General features: G+C 38.7%; 1 protein-coding gene across 3 annotated transcripts in view; it reads left to right on the top strand.

The window, feature by feature from the left end:
• The window catches only part of PHF8 (PHD finger protein 8), a 100,729-nt gene that overhangs the window by 45,834 nt on the left and 32,095 nt on the right, over positions 1-22,800 (top strand). For all 3 annotated transcript variants that reach the window (XM_029240713.1, XM_029240712.1, XM_029240711.1), the window contains 5 exons: positions 2,879-3,057; positions 3,341-3,426; positions 3,939-4,072; positions 4,673-4,983; positions 16,411-16,506. In XM_029240713.1, the coding sequence (XP_029096546.1) occupies positions 2,879-3,057; positions 3,341-3,426; positions 3,939-4,072; positions 4,673-4,983; positions 16,411-16,506 (806 nt within the window). The remainder of the gene's footprint in view (positions 1-2,878; positions 3,058-3,340; positions 3,427-3,938; positions 4,073-4,672; positions 4,984-16,410; positions 16,507-22,800) is intronic.

Below are 22,800 nucleotides of genomic sequence, written 5' to 3'. Positions count from 1 at the left end.
CTATTCTATAGATGAAACTTATCTTAGGGTTGTTGAAGGACTAAATGAAGTAATGCATGTAAAGTGCCTATCACAGCTTCTGGCACATAGTAAATGCTTAATAAATGGTCGCTCTTATGAATATGATGATGAAGTTGAAGATGAAAGGTGATGGTGGTGGTGGTGATGATGATGGTTGTGGGTATGGCCAGAAGCTAAGTAGGTCATCAGAAACCCTCAAACATGTAGGGAGGCAAAGGAAGACAGTAAAAGTTACCATCTGGACACTCAGAACACCAGACAGGAGCAGTCAAGAGTTAAGTACAGAGTATGAACAGTGTAGGGACATAAGCAACAAGGATACCTTAACAGCCTTTTTGTAGGAAAAGATTGTTTTCAGATCCCAAGGGTGAGTGTAGTAGGTCTACCTGGCTGGGAAATAAGGGAAAAGGGAGTGTGAGGGCAAGGCAGGTTCTGAAAGCAGCAGAGCTATCCTTGTTATTTGAGAACATAGTTACTGAAGAATAAGATTAGAGAGACTGTTGAGCATTGCCTTTGTCTAGAACCCATGGTTGGTCTGCTGGGGAAGAGAAAATTGAGAGTCCTAAGGGTCCAGCCTATAATGGCTATTGAGGACACAATGAGACATTTTTCCCTTCCTCACCAGTCTTTCTTGTGCTGCTTGTTACCTTTTTGCACCTGCCAGAGGCTGCTGCTAAGTGAACCTAGGGAGTCAAGGTATAGAAATATTTATAGATGATATGATATTATGTCTGATCTTTTCTCCAGAATAATGCCATGTTTTGTGGGGACTGAGGTGTAGATGAAACAAGATTGGCTGTGTGTTGATAATTGCTAAAACTTAGCTGGGTCATAGGTACATGGGAGTTTTTAATATTTTATATATGTTTGAGGTTTTTCATTATTAGAAGTTAATAAAAGATCAAGGTTAAATAGCTACCATTTATTGAGCACCTGCTCTGTGTCAGACTCTGTCTTATACATTTACATACATTATTTTATTTAGTCCTCACAACAACCCTGAGGGTAAGTGTTGTTATCCCCATTTTACTAATGTGGTAAAGTGAGGCCCAGAGAACTATAAGATTAGCTACCATTGGGCCACTTGCCATGTGTCAGTCTCTACATTAGCTCATTAATCCTCCCAGCAACCCTATGAGGTAGAAAACAGCTAATTCACTAAAATCCAGTTCACCAAATGACTATTTGCTGAATGTGTCAAGTGTACTGATTTACCAAAAACTTGTTTCTCTTAACTGTAAGGCTTATTTGAGCAGTCTGTACTGGTTAATATTGTTTACCATGTGTAACAGGATTATTTAAGCCACTTTTGAGTTCTTTCTACTTCCTTTATATATTTTAACAGCTTTTTTGAGGTATAATTTACATACCATACAATTAACCTGTTTAAAGTGTACAATTAAATGACTTTTAGTAAATTTAAAGAATACGCTGCCATCACCACAATATAATTTTTGAACATTTCTATCACACCAAATAGATCCCTCATATCCACTTAGAGTCAGTCCTGGTTCTCTTCCCCAGGCCCAAGCAACCACTAATCTACTTTCTATCTCTATGGATTTGCCTTTTTAGACACTTCAAATAAATGGAATCATACATATGTAGTCTCTTGTGTCTGGCTTCTTTCACTTAACAATGTTTCTGAAGTTCATCCATGATGTAGAAGTATCATTAATTTGTTCCTTTTTATTGCTCAGTAGTATTCCATTGTGTGGCTATACCACATTTAGTTTATCCATTCACTAGTTGATGGTCATTTGGATTGATTATGCTTTTTGGCTACTATGAATAATGGTGCTATGAGCATTTGAGTACTAGTTTTTGTGTGGACATGTTTTTGTTTCTCAGGAGTAAAATTTTGGGTCATATGGTAACTCTGTTTAGCTTTTTAAGAAATTGCCAAAATTTATCCCAAAGCATGTACCATTTTACACTCCTACCAGCAATTATGAGTTTCTCCATATATTGGCTAATGCTTGTTATTGTCTGTCTTTTTGATTATAGCCATTCTGATGGATGTAAAGTGGTATCTTATTACGGTTTTGATTTGCATTTCCCTAATGACTAATAATGTTGAGCCATTTATATATCATCATTAGAGAAATGTCCATTCAGATCTTTTGCTTATTTTTTAATTGGTTTTGTCTTTTGTTGCATTCTAAGAGTTATTTAAATATTCTGGATACAAATCCTTTTCTAGATAAATGATTTACAAATATTTTCTCCTAGTCTGTGGCTTGTCTTTTCATTTTCTTAATGGTGTCTTTTGAAGCACAAATGTTTTGAATTTTACCTAATCTCAGGCCACAAAGATATTTTCCTATATTTTCTTCTAGAAGTTTTATAGTTTTAGCTTTTACATTTAGATCTATGATCCATTTTTAATTTTTGTGTATGATATGAGGTAAGGGTACACATTCATTTCTTTGCATGTGATATCCACTTATCTCAGCATCATTTGTTGAAAAGACTATTCTTTCTCCACTGAATTGCCTAATAAGCACCTTTGTCAGAAATCAATTGACCAAAAATTTAAGCGTTTAGTTCTAGGCTCACAGGTCTGTTCCATTGATGTGTATGTCTATCCTTATGGCAATATCACATTACCTTGATTACTGTAGCTTTATAGTAAATTTTGAAATTGAGTAGTATAAATCCTCCAACTTTGTTCTTTTTTGAAATTGTTTTGGCCATGTTAAGTCCTTTGTATGCCCATATACATTTTAGTATCAGCTTATTAATCTCTACAAAACTAGATGGATTTAGATAGGATTGCATTGAATCTGTAGATCAATTTGGGTAGAATTGCCATCGAGTGTGACTGTTTTTATGTTCACCTTCACTCTCTCTCCAGTACCAAGAGGGTAAAGAGCTTATCCAAGTCTCGGCGAGCCAGGATCACAAAGAAGGTAGACAAGGCTAGGCTGGTGGCAGAACATGTGATGGAGGATGAATTTGACTTGGATTCAGATGATGAACTGCAGATTGACGAGAGACTGGGAAAGGAGAAGGCAACCCTGATAATAAGACCAAGTGTGTACTTGTTCTTTTTCTTTCCTGCCCTGCCCATTTCAGTTTGTTTTTGGTCTGCTTGATAGACTCAAGACCTTAGGCCTGAGCTTGTTGACATTCTGATTTACCAGCTCTGTAGGCTTCCATGTGTCCTTTGCTCTAGAGATTTATTTCCTAACCTCCCTAAATTACTCGTCTGTGGTCATTACTTTCAGGAAAATTATAGTCTTATTCTCTTTCCCCTGGGTGTTTGGCTCAGATGCTAATCTTAGCTTCATGATAAGTGCATTCCATTGCTTTCTAGAATTTCCCCGAAAGTTGCCCCGTGCGAAGCCTTGCTCTGACCCCAACCGAGTTCGTGAACCAGGAGAAGTTGAGTTTGACATTGAGGTAGGGGCCTGCCCTGTTTCTAATCTTCTGCTCATTCTGGTTATATAGACAGAATACAGATTGTCATTCTAGCTGAGAGTGGGGGAGAGATCCTATGCATTCCATTCCTAAAATATTTATAAAGTGAAAGATTGTGGGCTAAGTGCTCCTGAACATATAAATGGAAGATTATACTTTAGTTGAAATATTTTTAAAATTCTTTAATATAGAGTAGAATGAAAGGCAGTGTGATGTAGCAGAAAGAGTATCTGATTTGGAATATCTGATTGTGACTTTACACAAATTATTTAACTTCACTGAGCCTTAGTTTCCTTATCTGTAAAATGGGAGTTAGACTTGCCTCACAAAGATGCTGTGGAGATTAAGATGAAAGAACAAATATTCTGCTTAGTACTTGGTAGATACTTGGTGCTCAGAAGATATTAGTATCAGGAGTGAGACTGTCAACCCTGTATTGGGGCCTTACCAGACCAACCCTGGGCAGCTGAGGTGATATCCTTTTTCTCCAACAGGAGGACTATACAACAGATGAGGACATGGTAGAAGGGGTCGAAGGCAAGCTTGGAAACGGGAGTGGAGCTGGTGGAATTCTTGATCTGCTCAAGGCCAGCAGGCAGGTGGGGGGACCTGACTATGCTGCCCTCACGTGAGTACTGGCTTTTATCTCCCCTTTCTAGGTGTTCAGACAGCACACACCCCCACCTGCCACCCAAAGGGCTAGGTCAACCAATCAGTAGATATTAATTGGGTCATTTAAAGGGACAAAAATTAGCCAGGGCATTTGGGCTGAAAGAATAAAGTAGACATGAAATCTGTCCCGAGGTACTTAAGATCTGACTGAGAGAGGATAATACGGACTTCAAGGGTAATAAGTTTGGGGTTTTTTGGAAGTTAGAAGAGGCATGGAAGGAGAGCTGGGCCTTTTCTGGGCCTTGCTTTAAGAAAAAAGAAAAAGGAAAGAATGCAGCATTGGTGAACAGGAAGGGAGGTGCACCCCTCTTTTTGCCATCTTGCCTGCTGTCTATGGAGAGACGAGTCAAGAAGGACTGGCCTTTTTATGAAAATAGTCTTTCATACTATTTTGATCTTTAGTGTGGTTTCTGGTTTTTCGCCTGGGATGGTTCTCTCCTCCTTCCTCCCACCCTGACCCCGGCAGCTGTTGTCCCTCCTCCCTGACTCTTCTGATGACTGATTTCCTCTGACAACTAGAGAAACTCCCTCAGCATTTCTCCTCTGTCCCTTGCAGCGAGGCTCCTGCCTCTCCCAGCACTCAGGAGGCCATCCAGGGCATGCTATGCATGGCCAACCTGCAGTCCTCATCATCCTCGCCAGCTACCTCCAGCCTGCAGGCCTGGTGGACCGGGGGGCAGGACCGAAGCAGTGGGAGTTCCAGCAGTGGGCTGGGCACAGTGTCTAGCAGTCCTGCTTCCCAGCGCACCCCAGGGAAGCGGCCCATCAAGCGGCCAGCGTACTGGAGAACCGAGAGCGAGGAGGAGGAGAACGCCAGTCTCGATGAACAGGACAGCTTGGGAGCATGCTTCAAGGATGCAGAGTATAGTAAGGGCAGCTGAGCACTTGAGTCCAGGCCAGGAGGGCTCCCCACTAGCCCCAGTCTCAATCCCAAATCCAATCCAGGACAGCCTGTAGTGAGCAAAGGCCTGGCCTTAAACCTGATACTTGGTTTCTCTGTGCCGTATTTTCTTAATCTATAAAATGGGGATATCTCACAGGTTGATGTAAGAATTAGAGACGATGCTTGCACAGAGCACCTGACACCGTGTCTTGTTCATGGGAGGCCCTCAGAAAATGGTAGCTATTATAATTAGCTATTAACCATTTTTAGCATTGTCCAGTCTTCACTGCTGGTGACTCTTTTTTCCCTCTTGCCTATTTTACTTCCATTACCTGTATCATTTGTGTTATGTGTCATTCAGTTCATCCCTTGCAAAGGTTTATGATGACTTTTCGGTGGGCTTTTCACATTTAATAGATGACTCCTTTTTTTGTAAAGTAAACTTTGTTGAGTACTACAATGTATGAAGCACTTTTTTGTATAGTGCAGCTGACTTTAATGTAGGTTTTTGTTTTAATATTATTTAAAAAATTAATCCTCATTGACCAAAATTAGAACAAGACAGAGAAGGCAGAAATTTCCTTTGACTAACACTCTTCCCCCTCTGAGAAAGGTTATCCAAAGGTAACCTTTGTTATCAGTTTGATGTATACCTTTTATTTTCTTGTGTTTATACCCATATGTAGACATAAAGAGATAGAGGTATAGTTTGGTTTAGTGTGTGTGGTTCTACAACTTACTTGGATATCTTTCAACATCAGTACCTAGAGATACACTTCATCAATGCATTGAGATCTACCTGCTGCATAGTAGTCTGTAACATAGGTATACCATCATATGTTTAACTATTTCCTACTGATTATCATTTAGGTTGTTTCTAATTTTTAGTGTTTTGAAAATTCTTATAAATAACCTTTTGTGCCCATGTGCCCGTTAACATTTCTGTAAGGTAGCTAGACCTGCTGAGTTGAAGGTATGTACAACATAAATGTTGATAGTGCTGAATTCCTTCCAAAAAGGTCAGTATATGAGTGGTGTATGAGATATACCTGTTTTCCCACAGCCTTACCAACAGTGGATGTTATCAGCCTTTTTAATTTTGGCCAATCTGATGGCAAAAAATGGTGTTGCAGTTTGTTTGTTTTATGTTTATTGGCTCTTCCTTTCCCATGAATTATCTATTCAGTTTTTCACTCATTTTCAGGATGTTAGTTTTTCTTATTGATTTGTAAGAGTTCTTTATGTATTCTAGATTTGTTGGAGTGTTTTTTATATATTCTGCAAGTGTTGAAAAATATTTTCTCTTAGTCTGTTGTTTGTATTTTAATTTTACTTATGGTATCTTTTAGCATGTAGTAGATTTCAGTTTTTACATAGTTGTCTTTATCAATTTTTTTTTGTATTTTATGTTTTGTGTAAGAAGAATTTCTTATATTTTCACCTAAAACTTGTACAGAAGTTAAAATTTTAGCTTTTTTTTCTGGAATTAGGTTTTGTGAATTGTGAGAGGTAAGAATCTGTATTTTTTTCCACATGGATAGTCATTTTCCCCAATACCATTTATTGACTAGTTCATCAATTATCCTCCTGATTTGAAGCTCCGCTTCTGTCCTAAACTAAATTCCCATATATATATGGATTTGTTTTTCTTTTTTCCTTTTTTTTTGGGGGGGGTGGGTCGCGCTGAGCGGCTTGTGGGATCTTAGTTCCCGACCAGGGATTGAGCCCACCCCCTCGGCAGTGAAAGTGCAGAGTCCTAACCGCTGGACTGCCAGGCAATTCCCTGGGTTTGTTTTTCTACTCTGTTCCCAGTTCTGTTCCTCAATAGCTATGTAACCTTGGGCAAGCTAATTAACCTCTCTGTGATAATAGTACCTACCTCATAGGTTGTTGTGAGGATTAAATGAGTTATACATAAAGCACTTAAAACATTGCCCAGCGCATGGTAAGTGCTGTGTGTTAGATGTTATTAATATTATTCTGTTCCATAAAACCAACTTGTCCACTCATGTGGCACTACCTCATAGGTTAGTTCCTCTAGACCTTGTGTCTGGTAGGGCAAATCCCCTCTGCATAACTTGCTTTGGACCTGAGGAGAATACAGATGTTCAGCAAGCCCATCATCTCTGGGTTGAGCTGTGATTGGTCTTAGTTTGTTGCCAAGTTTCCCTGGCTATCCATCTTACCTTCAGCAGACAGTCACATTGACCTATAGCCAAGGCATCTGGACCTGGTCTCACTAGTCCTACCTCAGGACAAACACTCACTCAACCTCTGTCTGCTTCCCCCTATCCCTGCTTTGTCCAGCAACACTAGAAAGGCAGTTTAATGAGGAGGTACCCAACTACTTGTTCTTATTTTTCCAGAATTTCTAGGCCATTATTGAGCTTTTTCTAGTCCAGATGGATTATAGAATCAACTTGTCAAACTCCATGAAAAATCCTATTAGGATTTTTTATTAAGATTGCATGGCATTTGCAATTTATGGATTAATTTATGGAGACTGACATCTTTCATCAGAGCCCTTTCTGCTACAGTGGGATATACACATTTCTGAAAGATGTCCTGAAGATTTGTACACTAAAAATAATAGGGCTTACAAGAAAAAGAAAGGGGTATACCCCTCAAAATCTCTGTGGCTTTGAAGCCAAAACACTGGCCCAGATAATGACAGTCCTAATAGTAATCCTTGCCTGGTTAGAGCCCATCGGCATTTGCACCCAGCATTGTAGTCAGTGGATCCTTTGTAGCCCTAAACCCTGCCTGGGCTCAGGTTCCTCCTTCCAGATGTTGGTTCTTGAGGGCATTTGCTTAAGATAAATAGCAGCTTTATCAAATTAAAATCTGATCCAGAGCCTAGTCGTCAGCAGTCTTTTGTTGTTGTTGTTTTTATTTTTTAAAATTATTTATTTATTTTTGGCTCTGTTGGGTCTTCGTTGCTGTGCACGGGCTTTCTCTAGTTGTGGTAAGCAGAGGCTACTCTTCGTTGTGGTACGTGGGCATCTCATTGTTGCGGGTGGCTTCTCTTGTTGCGGAGCACAGGCTCTAGGTGCGCGGGCTTCAGTAGTTGTGGCGCACGGGCTCAGTAGTTGTGGCTCGCGGGCTCTAGAGCGCAGGCTCAGTAGTTGTGGCACACGGGCTCAGTTGCTCCGTGGTATGTGGAATCTTCCCGGACCAGGGCTCAAACCCGTGTCCCCTGCATTGGCAGGCGGATTCTTAACCACTGCACCACCAGGGAAGTCCTTTGTTGTTTTTAAACACAGGGGAAAGTGTCTTCACAACATCTTCATCTGCACTCTCCACCATCCTCCTCTCCCAACAGAACTTAATTTTGTAGAAAACAAAGCCACCATTTACCCTTCCTCTGATGGGAGGCACTATTGCAGGATTTTTAGCTTTTGTGTGTAGGTCTTCATATATAGCTAAGGTTTTCTCTGAAATATGAGAAAACTCACCACTGATTGGTTAAAAACAACATGCCAGGGAAAATTGCTTTTGAACCAGTGCAACTTCTGGATGACATTGCTATCATTCTGCCATTTACCTTTGAGCAGCCACAAAACAGGCCATCTTGTCCTTCTATCTTCAAACATGGTCTGCTATTTATTCAGGCTTTCTTGTATATCTCTTCTTCAGTTTATTACTAGGTATTTTATTTTATAGTTTTGTTCCTATTGAAAATGGCATCTTTTTATCTATTATATTTTCCAATTGGCTGTTGCTAGTATGCAGGAAAATAGTTGATTTTTCTATATTGATCCTGTGTTGGATTGCCTTATATGCTCTTATTAGTTCTGTTAGTTTTTCAGCTAATTGTCTTGGGCTCTTGAGGTAGGTCATCTGTGTCCCCTATCTTAGTTTGCTAGGGCTGCCATAACAAAATACCACAGACTGGTTGGCTTAAACAACAGAAATTAATTTTTTCACAGTTCTAGAGGCTAGAAGTCCAAGATCAAAGTATTAGCAGGGTTGCTTTCTCCTGAGGCCTCTCCTTGGCTTGCAGATGACCTCCCTCTTGCTACTTTTTCACATGGTCATCCCCTGTGCACATGGGCCCTGGTGTCACTCTCTATATCCTAATCTCTTCTTAAAAAGGCACCAGTCAGATTGGCTTAGGGCCTATCCTAGTGGTCTCATTTTAACTTTCTTTCAAAGCCTTATCTCCAAATACAGTCGTATTCTGAAGTACCGGGGATTAGGAATTCAACATATTTTGGGGCGGGGGCACAATTAGCCCATAACACCCCCTTTCTTTCTGGTATTCATACCTCTAGATTTTCCTAGTTTTATTACAGTGTTGAGTAGTAATGGTGATAGGGGGCATCCTTGTGTTGTTTCTGACTTTAAAGGTAATGCTGCTAGTGTTTGTCCACTCAGTATGTAGGGCTCTGTAGGTCTCTGTTAGACTACTGTCATGAAGTTCAGGGGAGTTTGAGAAGTTTTTGTTTGTTTTAAAATCCAGAGTGGAATTGGGTTTTATCAAATGATCTTTGGGCACCTTTTAATATAAACACATAGTTTTCTGTTAATTTGCTAATGGTGATTTACATTAGTAGAATTACTGGTTTTGAATTGATATTTCCTTCTTGAAATTAGCTGTATTTGGTTGTGGTGTTTAACATAGTTTGTCTAGTTTATTTGATGATTTACTAATTATCTCCAGTGTTTGGTGTTTGTTTACTGTTAATTTCTGGTTTTATTTTATTCCTTTTTCTTAATGTTCTTTGTACAACATCTTGAGTTGAAAGCTCTGTTCATTTATTTTCAGTCTGTTTTCCCTTTTGATAAAGGGTTTTTTTTTTTTTGTGTGTGTGTGTGTGTGGTATGCAGGCCTCACACTGTTGTGGCCTCTCCCGTTGCGGAGCACAGGCTCTGGACGCGCAGGCTCAGCAGCCATGGCTCACGGGACTAGCCGCTCCACGGCATGTGGGATCTTCCCGGACCGGGGGCACGAACCTGTGTCCCCTGCATCGGCAGGCAGATTCTCAACCACTGTGCCACCAGGGAAGCCCGATAAAGGGTTTTTTTAATTTTATTTTTTAAATTAACATTAAGTAAAATTGGCTTTGTTGGCATACACATGCTTAGATTCTTGTAACCACCACCACCACCACCACAATGAGTAGAACACAGAACCCCTCCAGAGTCCCTTATGTTATCCCTTAGTAGTCATGCCCTCCCTCTACCCCTAACTCCTGGCAACCACCATTCCCCATCACTGTGATTTTGCCTTTGCCAGAATGTCATATAAATGGAATTATACAGTATGTAATATTTTGAGACTGGTATCTTTTACTTAGCATAATGCCTTTAAGATTCTATCCATGTTGTTGCATGTCAATAGCTTGTTCTTTTTTGTTGAAGAATAGTTTTCCATTGTATGGATCTACCACAGTTTTGTTTTGTTCTTTTGGGCTTTTTTGGCTTGCCATGTGGCGTGTGGGATCTTGGTTCCCTGACCGGGGATTGAACTCATGCCCCCTGCAGTGGAAGCACAGAGTCCTAACCACTGGACCGCCAGGGAAGTCCCTCTACCACAGTTTCTTCATCCATTTACCCACTGAAGGACATTGGATTGTTTACAGCTTTGGGCGATTATGAATTGAGCTGCTGTGAATATTTGTATGCAGGCTTTTGTGTGAACATGAGTTTTTATTTCCCTAGGATAAATACCTAGGAATGGGATTCCTGAACAACGTGAGCAGTGGATGCTTTAACTTTATTGGAAACTGCCAAACTGTTTTCCAGTGATTGTGCCATTTTACATTCCCACCAACAATGTGTGAGAGTTCTAATTGCTCTGCATATTCATCAGCACTTGGTATTGTCAGTATACTTATTTTAGTCATCCTAATAGGTGTGTAGCAATATCTCATTTAGTGGCTCATCTGATGGCTAATGATGTTGAACATCTTTTCATGTATTTATTTGCCAGTCATATACTCTTTTTTGAAATGTCTAAAACAGACACTTTGAACAACTGCTGCCTTTTAAAACATTAGGTTGTTTCTTAACTGTTGAGCGTTGAAAGTTCTTTATATAGTCTAGATTCAAGTCTCTTGTCAGATAAGTGATTTGCAAATATTTTCTCCCAGTCTGTGGCTTGTATTTCATTCTCTTAAGACTTTCTTTCTTAAAGTAAACACTTTCACTTTCTAGAAAGTCCAGTTTATCAGTTTTATCTTTCATGGCTTATGCTTTTAGTGTCTTATTTAACAACTCTTTCTGTAAACTCGGCACAATTTTCTCCTTTTTTTTCACCTAAAAACTTTATGGTTTTAGATTTTACATTTCTATCCATGTTCCATTTTGACTAAATTTTTACATAAGGTATGATGTTTAGATTGAGGTTCACCTTTTTTTTTGCATATGGATGTCCAATTGTTCCAACACCATTTCTTGAAAAGACTATTTTTTATTTTATTTTTCTATTGACTCGCATTTGTACCTTTGTCAAAAATCAAATGACCATATTTGTGTGCCTCTGTTTCTGAATTGTTCTTTTCCATTGATCTGCGTGTCAATCTCTTTGTCAATACCTTACTATCTTGATGACTGAAGCTTTATTAATTCTTAAAATCAAGTAATATGATTTCTTCAATTTTGCCTTTCCATATAAATTTTAGAATCAGTTTGTCTGAATCCACAACAATTTCTGCTAGGATTTTGGTTGGAATTGTGTTAAATATATAGATCAATTCAGAGAGAATTGTGATCTTTATTTTTTATCGAGGTACAAGTCACATTACATATAATTAAACATTTTAAAGTGTACAGTTCAGTGGCATTTTAGCACATTCACAATGTGGTGCAACCACCACCTCTGTTTCCAAGATATTTTCATGGGCCCAGGAAAATACCCGGGATCCATTAAGTAATTGTTCCCCATGTTCCCCCTCCCCTCATCCCCTGGTAACCACTAATTTGCTTTTTGTCCATATGGATTTGCCTGTTTGGGATATGTCATATAAAGTAATCATATAGTTTGTTACCTTTTGTGTCTGGCTTCTTTCACTTACCATGTTTTTAAGGTTCATCCAAGTTATAGGATGTATCAGTATTTTGTTGCTTTTTATGGTTGACTTAGTATTCCATTGTATGGTTATACCACAATTTATCCATTCATCTGCTGATAGACATTTGGGTTATTTCCACCTTTTGGCTGTTATGAATAATGCTGCTGTAGACATTTTTGTGCATGTTTCTGTGTGGACACATGTTTTCATTTCTCTTGGGCATATACCTAAGAGTAGAATTGCTGGGTCATATGATAATTCTGTGTTTAACTCTTTGAGAGACCACCAAACTGTTTTACACAAGGACTGCAAGAGAATTGTCACCTTAGGTATATTGAATCTTCTAATCTGTGTACATGGTATGTTCCTCCATATTTACTCTTTTAAAAGTTTCTTTCATCAGTGTCTCATAGTTTTCAGCATACAGGTTCTACACATGTTTTTTGTTGGATTTATCCCTGAGTTGCGTATTTTTTGGAGATACTGTAAATGGTACCTTTTTTAACCTTTGGTTTCCAACTGTTTATTGCTAGTATATATAAATATGATTGATTTTTGTGTGTTGACCTTGTATCTTGCAACCTTGGTAACTCACTTATTAATTCTAGGAATGTTTTGTATGTTCTTGGTATTTTTTTGTCTAGATGATCATGATCATGTCATGTGCAAGTAGGTACAGTTTTATTCCTTTCTTTCCAATCTGTATGTCTTTTTTCCTTCTTGCCTTTTTGTTCTGGCTAGGATTTCAAGCACGATGTGGTGAGAGTGAACTAACACCCTTGCCTTGTTTCCAATCTAAGGGGGAAGGCATTTAGTCTTTTCATTATTGTGATATTATCTGTATAGGTTATCAAGTTAAGGAAGTTCACTTCTATTCCTATTTTGCTGAGAGGTTTTTTTTTTTAAATGAATGAATATTGAGTTTTCCCAATGTTTTTATTCCACCAGTGGATATAATCATGTGGTTTTTTCCCTTTAGTCTGTTAATATGGTAGGTTACATTGACTGATTTTGAAATATCAAACCAGAATTGAAATCACAGGATAGACCTTAATTGCTCATGGTGTATTATTCTTTTTATATATTACTGGATTTGGTTTACTAGTATTTCACTGAGGATTTTTGTGTCTGTGTTCATGAGGGATATTGGTCTATAATTTTCTTTTCTTGTACTGTCTTTAGTTTTGGTATCAGGGCAGTCAGTGCTGGCCTCAAAGAATGAGTTGGGAAATGTTCCCTTCTCTTCTGTTTTCTAGAAGAGATTATGTATAATTAGTGGGGTTTTTTAAATGTTTAGTAGAATTTTTGTGTGAAACTACCTGGGCCTAGGGATTTCATTTTTAGGCTTTAACTATGGATTTATTTTCTTTAGTAGATATAGGATTATTCAGGTTTTCTATTTCATCTTGGGTGAGTTTTGATAGTTCATGGTATTCAAGGAATTGGTCCATTCTAGCTAAGTTGTAGAATTTATGAGCATAGAGTTGTTTGTAGTATTCCCTTATTATCCTTCTAATGTCTGTGAAGTCTTTAGTGACATTTTTTATCTGACGTTATTTTATTATTCTTTTTATTTTTATTCTTGATGTTAGTAATTTGTGTATTTTTCTTTGTCATTCTTGCTGGCATCTTATCAATTTAATTGATCTTTTCAAAGGACAGTTTTTTTAAAATTAATTTTTATTGGAGTATAGTTGCTTTACAATGTTGTGTTAGTTTCTACTGTACAGCAAAATGAATCAGCCATACATATATACATATATCCCCTCCCTTTTGGACTTCCTTCCCATTCAGGTCACCACAGTGCATTAAGTAGAGTTCCCTGTGCTATACAGTATGTTTTCATTAGTGATCTATTTTATACATAGTATCAATAGTGTATATGTGTCAATCCCAATCTCCCAATTCCTCCCACCCCTCCTCTTTCCCCATTGGTATCCATACATTTGTTCTCTACGTCTGTGTCTCTATTTCTGCTTCGCAAATAGGATTATCGATACCATTTTTCTAGATTCCACATATGTGTTAATATACCGTATTTGTTTTTCTCTTTCTGACTTACTTCACTCTGTATGACACTCTCTAGGTCTATCCATGTCTCCACAAATTACCCAATTTCGTTCCTTTTTATGGCTGAGTAATATTCCATTGTATATATGTACCACATCTTCTTCATCTGTTCCTCTGCTGATGGACATTTAGGTTGCTTCCAGAGACATGGTTATTTTTGATCATATTTAAGACAGTTGATTTAGAGTCTTTGTATAGTAAGTCCAATGTCTGAGCTTCCTCATGGACAATTTTTATCAATATTTTTCCTGTAAATGGGACATAATTTCCTGTTTCTTTACATGCCTTATAATTTTTGTTTGAAACCTAGACCTTTTGAATATTATAATGTGATAACTCTGGAAGTCATATCTTCCTTCTTCCCTAGAGATTGCTGTTGTTGCTTATGGTGAGCTACAGTTATCTATTTATCTAATGACTTTCCAAATGAGTTTTTGCAAATACTGTGTTCCTTGTTGTGTGTGGTCACTGAAGCATCTGTTCCATTGCCTCAGCAGTCAGCTGAGATTTCCTGACAGAATTTTCCTTAAATGCCTTAATTAAGCAGGCTTTTTCTTTGTTAAGCATCCCCTTTGTTGTTATAAGTTTTTGATTGGATTCCAGAGTCCCCAAAAAGCTGATTATTGTAGTTTTTGACAGCTTAATGGTTGCTTCAGTGGAGGGACAGATCCTTGGAGCTCCCAACTCCATCATTTTTGGAGGAGGCATCACTCCTCCCACCCTTGTATTTTTTTTTTTTTTTTTTTTTTTGCAGTACACAGGCTCAGCGGCCATGGTCCACGAGCCCAGCCGCTCCGCGGCACGTGGGATCTTCCCGGACCAGGGCACGAACCCGTGTCACCTGCATTGGCAGGTGGACCCCCAACCACTGCACTGCCAGGGAAGCCCTACCCTTGTATTTTTAATATGCGTATTTTAACTTGTATTTTCTTCAAATGTCTAAAATTAATTATTATCTACATCTTATTCCATCTTGAATAAGACATGAACCTTAGAATGGAATTCCTTTTGTATGTTACTTTATACCTGTTATCTCTCAATCCTCAGAACTTTGCAAGGCAGGTTCATCTATTATTTCAATTTTATGGGTGAAGGTAGTGAGACTTACAGTTCTCCTAGGCTACTAAGCTAGTGGGTCAGTCCAGGATTTCAAAGTAATTGTCTAATCCTGAGACTCAAGGTCTTTCTACCATACTACACTTCTTTCCTTTAGGTGGAAAAACCTTTCAAACCCAACAAAATAACATTGACAGCCATTAGTCTAGTAGGGATGGAACCTTTCTCAAACAACTGTTACCAGTAGTCATTTCTTTCTAGGGACAATTAATAAATTCAAAAAAATTTTTTTAATGAGTCAAAGAGGTGTTTTACTTCTTTGCTCAAGGAGGAAGGCCTGAAAAATGGACTCATTTTCCTACAGAGAGACCCTTCTGGAAGGAAGTGGGAGACTGGATTCCTCTGATGAAGCAGAATTCTAGAGAAGTTTGAAGCTGATCAGTAGGAGGAATGGGAGTAGTCATTAGGAGGAAATATTCACTCTCACTTTCCTTCTCTTTTAGGTTTAGCAGTAGCAGAGTTTGACCTCATCAGTAGGACCTTTCTAGACCATTTTCCTATTAAACTGTATAGGTGTTGCATGTGTATGATAAAACTGGATGTTTCTATGTATTTATATAGGTTGAGATACTTATATATGTGTGTTTTGTCATTCGCATCATTCAGTTATAATAATCTTGTTCCCAATTCAGCCTAAGTGGTCTTTTTGTTTCCTTTGTGTGAATGTGTGAACCATTTCTTTTTCCATTAATTTAGCAAACACTTACTGAGCACCCACTCTTCATTATGTTCAGCTCCCTTAGTTTAAAATCAAATAATACATATCCTTGCCCTCACAGTAAATTGGGGATGACATTTACTAATCATCTCTTAAATACTATATAACAACTCCAATAGAGGTATGCACAGAATACTGTGGAGAGTTGAGGACGCATCTGAATGAGATTAAGAGAAGAGGGAAGGCTTCTTTAGGATGTGAATCTAAAGCTGAATTTTGTACGGTCATTAACTCATGAAGTTACTCACTAAATGGATGTTGGGTGAGTGAAATCAGAGTTAGGTGATGCTGGGAGAAGGACATTTGCAGCAAGGGTACAAAAGTAGAAAGACATGAAAAGTATGTGGCATATTCAAGAATTCCTACAGTTGAGTATGGATTAAGTAAAGGGTCCACTTGTAGGGGGGTGGGAGGAGCTCAGGTAGGTATCATTCTGTCATCACCCTTCTGGATGAGATCTCATTTTACCCTGCTTTTCCCTCTCACTGCAGTTTACCCTTCCCTGGAGTCTGACGATGATGACCCTGCTTTGAAATCTCGACCCAAGAAAAAGAAGAATTCAGATGATGCTCCATGGAGTCCTAAAGGTGATCCAGTATTCTGTCCTTAAACTCTGTGGGGGTGGTTGGGGGGAAAATATGTCCCACTGGCTAGGTGGGACATTTAATATAGGAAGACACTCATTTGTTTATTCAGCAAACATTTGTTGAGTGCCTGCTGTATGCCAGGTACTATGTTAGGTGCTGGAGCAAAAATAATCAATAAGACACAGTGTTCGTGCACTCAGGTCAGCAAAATCAGAGGTAATGGAGCATGTTGCTTTTTACATGGCTTGAGATGAAAAGAGGAAGACCTTGAGCAGATTTCAGCAAGCAGTCTAAGGCTCCTGAGAACATTCTGCTACCATCATCCCAGCCCTTTGATAATAATATTGTTGTCAAAGGAGGGAAATTCTGCTAACTGTTGAGCTCTACAAGGCCCAAGACTCCTTAGATTATTACCTGTACTGGCTGAGAGGCCATCTCTGAGGAGGGAAGAATGAATGAGTTTTGAGATGAATATGGAATTTAGAGGGTAATAAAAGAATTTTATTCATCTCCCTGGCTGGGTGGTTTTTTCATTGGAGGGTATGTCAGTTGGCTTTTGCTGAATCAAACTATCTAAAACTTAGTGTCTTAGAACAACGGTTGATCATTTCTCATGATTCTGTAGGTTGGCGGAACTATTGTTCTAGTCTGGACCAGATTGCCTGGGGCTGGATGGTCTAAAAAGATCTCCTTCAGGTGTCCAGGACCTAATTTGGGGTGTCTGGGGCCTCTCTCCATGTGGTCTTTCACCCACCTGAAGGCCAGCCTAAGCTTTTTCACAAGGTAGCAGAAGGGTGTCCAGCAGCAAGAGAGGACAAGCCCAATATGCAAGCACTTTTCAAGCCTCTGTTGTGTCATGTTTTCCATTGTCCCATTGCCAAAGCAAGTTACATGGCCAAGCCTTGATTCCAAAAGTGGAGAAATAGATTCTATCTCTTGGGAGTGGGAACTGCAAAGTTTTCCTATGCACACAAGGACATGTGAGCAAATTGAGAGCCATTACTGCAACAGTCTGCCACAGAGGGTGCTGGCATCGCAGTACCCCTGTGGTTCCCCAGGAAATAAAGGGTGTGCTGTCCCCACCCAGCCTTATTTGACCTTTCTGGTATTTGCTTGGGATTGGAGGAATGGGGTGGCAGGGCAGTCCTGAAAAGTGTTCTCTTAGTGAGTCAATCAGCAAATGTTTCTTTTTTCTTTCTTCAGGCCTATTTTCTGATTTTATTTTCTCCTATACTTTCTGGCTTTTTAGCATAATAGGAAATTTGGAAAATAGAGGAAAGTATAAAGAAGAAATCACCCATGATTCTGCCACCCGGAAGCAACCACTGTTAAGGTTTTTTTTGTGTGTGTGTGGTACGCGGGCCTCTCACTGTTGTGGCCTCTCCCGTTGCGGAGCACAGGCTCCGGACACGCAGGCTCAGTGGCCATGGCTCACGGGACCAGCCGCTCTGCGGCATGTGGGATCTTCCCAGACTGGGGCACGAACCTGTGTCCCCTGCATCGGCAGGTGGACTCTCAACCACTGCGCCACCAGGGAAGCCCCATTGTTAACGTTTTGATATATTTCCTTCTAGTCTTTTTTCCTATGCATTTTTCTTTTTATGGTTGAAATCACAGTCATATATCCTACTTAAAATTTTTTTTTCCCTTTTAATCAAAATAATGTGTATATCTGGTAGCAAACCAAATAGTACAGAGAGGTTTAGGATGAAATGCAATGGTCTTCTGCCTCTGCTTTTGCTACTTCCAATCCCTTGCCTGAGAGGCAACCTTGTCATTTTCATTTTTCTGGTAGTTGCCTCCAAACTTCAAGATAATAGGGTTTATACCACCATTTCTTGATTTATTAACCTTTTTTTGATTTTTTTAAATTGGAGTATAGTTGCTTTACAATATTGTGTTTATACTGTACAGCAAAGTGAATCAGCTATACATATATACATATATCCCCTCTTTTTTGGATTTCCTTCCCATTTAGGTCACCACAGAGCATTGAGTAGAGTTCCCTGTGCTATACAGTAGGTTTTCATTAGTTATCTATTTTATACATAGAATCAATAGTGTATATATATCAATCCCAATCTCCCAGTTCATCCCACCCCCCGCCCTTTCCCCCTTGATTTATTAACTTAACCACTGTTTGTCCTCCCATCGGCTTTTGTCAGTCTCTCTTGATTACCCACTTTCTAAGATACGGACATTAGTGCTGCTATTCTTTCTTTCTTCCTCCAACCTTCTATAAGCTGTACTTTTTTGTTTATATTGTCAAGGTTGTTACCATTGACTTGTAATTAGTACTCTATGTTGACTAGAGGTTGACTGTAAAAGTTCAAAACCAGTAAATATATCTGGCCTTTTAAATTAATATTATAAGCATATCCCTGTGCCATTATTTATAAATAATATTTTAATGGCTACAAAATATTCTATCCCATGGATATACCTAATTTACCTAACCTCTTTAATGTAGGGCATTTAGCCGATTGCCAAGTGTTTACAATTAGTGGTAACATTTGGAGTGAACATTTTTGTATGTAAGTGTTTGTATCTCTATTTATATGCTTAGGATAGATTCCCATGAAACTCTCAAAGGGCCAAGGTATATAAGGATATCCAGTGAAAAGTCTCCCTCCCACCCCTGTTCCACAGCCTTCCAGTTCCCCACCTGGAGTCAACCACTATTACCAATTTTATGTGTATCCTTTTAGACGTAGTTTATTCATATACAAGTAAATGCATGTATATATTTTCTTTCCCCCTCTTAACTCAATTGGAGACATACATACGTTATGTGCTTTACTTTTCTCACTTAACAATTACATGTTGGAGATTGTTTACACTCCCACAAACAACGCATGAGAGTGCTTATTTCCCTACACTCTTGCCACTACAATTTGTAAATGTGAATGTTTTAAAAATTCTTGGTATGTATTGCCAAATTGTTTTCCAGAAAGGTTTTACTACTTTACGCTACCACCAGCCATATGCGAGAGTACTTGTTTATGAATCCTCACAGGCATTGAGCATATAGTTAACAATAGTCTTTGCCTATGAGTAATAGGAACCTCTCAGGCATCCTTAGTGAGTGCTTATCCCCTCAGGGTCGCAAGATGGCTGCTTTAAGTTCTACTTTAAAAAAAAATCTCTTTGGCTGAAATTGTGTCACATGGCCAAGATTATCTGCGAGAAAGGCCAAGAAGTGTAGTTTTTAGTTAGGTACATTGTTGTTCCACAAAATTATGTTTTTATTAGTAAGCAAGAAGGGAGAATGATACTGGGTTGAAAACAAGCAGTCTGTATCATGGTATTTTTTTTTTTTACATCTTGATTGGAGTATAATTGCTTTACAATGGTGTGTTAGTTTCTGCTTTATAACAAAGTGAATCAGTTATACATATACATATGTTCCCATATCTTTTCCCTCATGCGTCTCCCTCCCTCCCACCCTCCCTATCCCACCCATCTAGGTGGTCACAAAGCACCGAGCTGATCTCCCTGTGCTATGCGACTGCTTCCCACTAGCTAGCTATTATACGTTTGGCAGTGTATATGTGTCCATGCCACTATCTCACTTTGTCACAGCTTACCCTTCCTCCTCCCCATATCCTCAAGTCCATTCTCTAGTAGGTCTGTGTCTTTATTCCCATCTTACCCCTAGGTTCTTCATGACATTTTTTTTCTTAAATTCCATATATATGTGTTAGCATACGGTATTTGTCTTTCTCTTTCTGACTTACTTCACTCTGTATGACAGACTCAAGGTCCATCCACCTCATTACAAACAGCTCAATTTCGTTTCTTTTTATGGCTGAGTAATAATCCATTGTATATATGTGCCACATCTTCTTTATCCATTCATCAGATGATGGACACTTAGGTTGTTTCCATTTCCTGGCTATTGTAAATAGAGCTGCAGTGAACATTTTGGTACATGACTCTTTTAGAATTATGGTTTTCTCAGGGTATATGACCAGTAGTGGGATTGCTGGGTCATATGGTAGTTCTATTTGTAGTTTTTTAAGGAACATCCATACTGCTCTCCATAGTGGCTGTACCAATTCACACCCCCACCAGCAGTGCAAGAGTGTTCCCTTTTCCCCACACCCTCTCCAGCATTTATTGTTTCTAGATTTTTAAATCATGGCCATTCTGACTGGTGTGAGATAGTATCTCATTGTAGTTTTGATTTGCATTTCTCTAGTGATTAATGCTGTTGAGCATGCTTTCATGTGTTTCCTGGCAGTCTGTATATCTTCTTTGGAAAAATGTCTATTTAGATCTTCTACCCATTTTTGGATTGGGTTATTTGTTTTTTTGTTATTGAGCTGCATGAGCTGCTTGTAAATTTTGGAGATTAATCCTTTGTCAGTTGCTTCATTTGCAAATATTTTCTCCCATTCTAAGGGTTGTCTTTTGGTCTTGTTTATGGTTCCCTTTGCTGGGCAAAAGCTTTGAAGTTTTATTAGGTCCCATTTGTTTATTTTTGTTTTCATTTCCATTTCTGTAAGGGGTGGGTTAAAAAGGATCTTGCTGTGATTTATGTCATAGAGTGTTCTGCCTATGTTTTCCTCTAAGAGTTTGATAGTTTCTGGCCTTACATTTAGGTCTTTAATCCATTTTGACCTTATTTTTGTGTATAGTGTTAGGGAGTGATCTAATCTCATACTTTTACATGTACCTGTCCAGTTTTCCCAGCACCACTTATTGAAGAGGCTGGCCTTTCTCCACTGTACATTCCTGCCTCCTTTATCAAAGATAAGGTGACCATATGTGCGTGGGTTCATCTCTGGGCTTTCTATCCTGTTCCATTTATCTATCTTTCTGTTTCTGTGCCAATACCATACTGTCTTGATTACTGTAGCTTGGTAGTCTAGTCTGAAGTCAGGGAGCCTGATTCCTCCAGCTCTGTTTTTCATTCTCAGGATTGCTTTGGCCATTCGGGGTCTTTTTTGTTTCCATACAAATTGTGAAATTTTTTATTCTAGTTCTGTGAAAAATGCCAGTGGTAGTTTGATAGGGATTGCATTGAATCTGTAGATTGCTTTGAGTAGTAGAGTCATTTTCACAATGTTGATTCTTCCAATCCAAGAACATGTTATATCTCTCCATCTATTTGTATCATCTTTAATTTCTGTCATCATTGTCTTATACTTTTCTGCATACAGGTCTTTTGTCTCCTTAGATAGGTTTATTCCTAGATATTTTATACTTTTTGTTGCAATGGTAAATGGGAGTGTTTTCTTGATTTCACTTTCAGATTTTTCATCATTAGTGTATAGGAATGCCAGAGATTTCTGTGCATTAATGTTGTATCCTGCTAGTTTACCAAATTCGTTGATTACCTCTAGTAGTTTTCTGGTAGCATCTTTAGGATTCTCTATGTATAATATCATGTCATCTGCAAACAGTGACAGCTTTACTTCTTCTTTTCCGATTTGGATTCCTTTATTTCCTTTTCTTCTCTGATTGCTGTGGCTAAAACTTCCAAAAGTATGTTGAATAAGACTGGAGAGAGTGGGCAACCTTGTCTTGTTCCTGATCTTAGTGGAAATGCATTCAGTTTTTCACCATTGAGGACGATGTTGGCTGTGGGTTTGTCTTATATGGCCTTTATTATGTTGAGGTTACTTCCCTCTATGCCTACTTTCTGGAGGGTTTTTATCATAAATGGGTGCTGAATTTTGTTGAAAGCTTTCTCTGCATCTATTGAGATGACCATATGGTTTTTCTCCTTCAGTTTGTTAATATGGTGTATGACATTGATTGATTTGCGTATATTGAAGAATCCTTGCATTCCTGGAATAAACCCCACTTGATCATTGTGTATGATCCTCTTAATGTGCTGTTGGATTCTGTTTGCTAGTAGTTTGTTGAGGATTTTTGCATCTGTGTTCATCAGTGATATTGGCCTGTACTTTTCTTTTTTTGTGACATCTTTGCCTGGTTTTGGTTTCAGGGTGATGGTGGCCTCGTAGAATGAGTTTGGGAGTGTTCCTGCATGTGCTATATTTTGGAAGAGTTTGAGAAGGATAGGTGTTAGCTCTTCTCTAAATGTTTGATAGAATTCGCCTGTGAAGCCATCTGGTCCTGGGCTTTTGTTTGTTGGAAGAATTGTAATCACAGTTTCAATTTCAGTGCTTGTGATTGGCCTGTTCTTATTTTCTGTTTCTTCCTGATTCAGTCTTGCAGGTTGTGCATTTCTAAGAATTTGTCCATTTCTTCCAGGTTGTCCATTTTATTGACATATAGTTGCTTGTAGTAATCTCTCATGATCTTTTTTATTTCTGCAGTGTC

The sequence above is a fragment of the Monodon monoceros genome, unplaced genomic scaffold (assembly GCF_005190385.1).
Source record: "Monodon monoceros isolate NGI ecotype Baffin Bay Population unplaced genomic scaffold, NGI_Narwhal_1 Super_Scaffold_22, whole genome shotgun sequence".
Classification (NCBI taxonomy): Eukaryota; Metazoa; Chordata; class Mammalia; order Artiodactyla; family Monodontidae; genus Monodon; species Monodon monoceros.
Note: the sequence above shows the minus strand (reverse complement) of the source record. Positions and strands in the feature narration are given on the sequence as shown.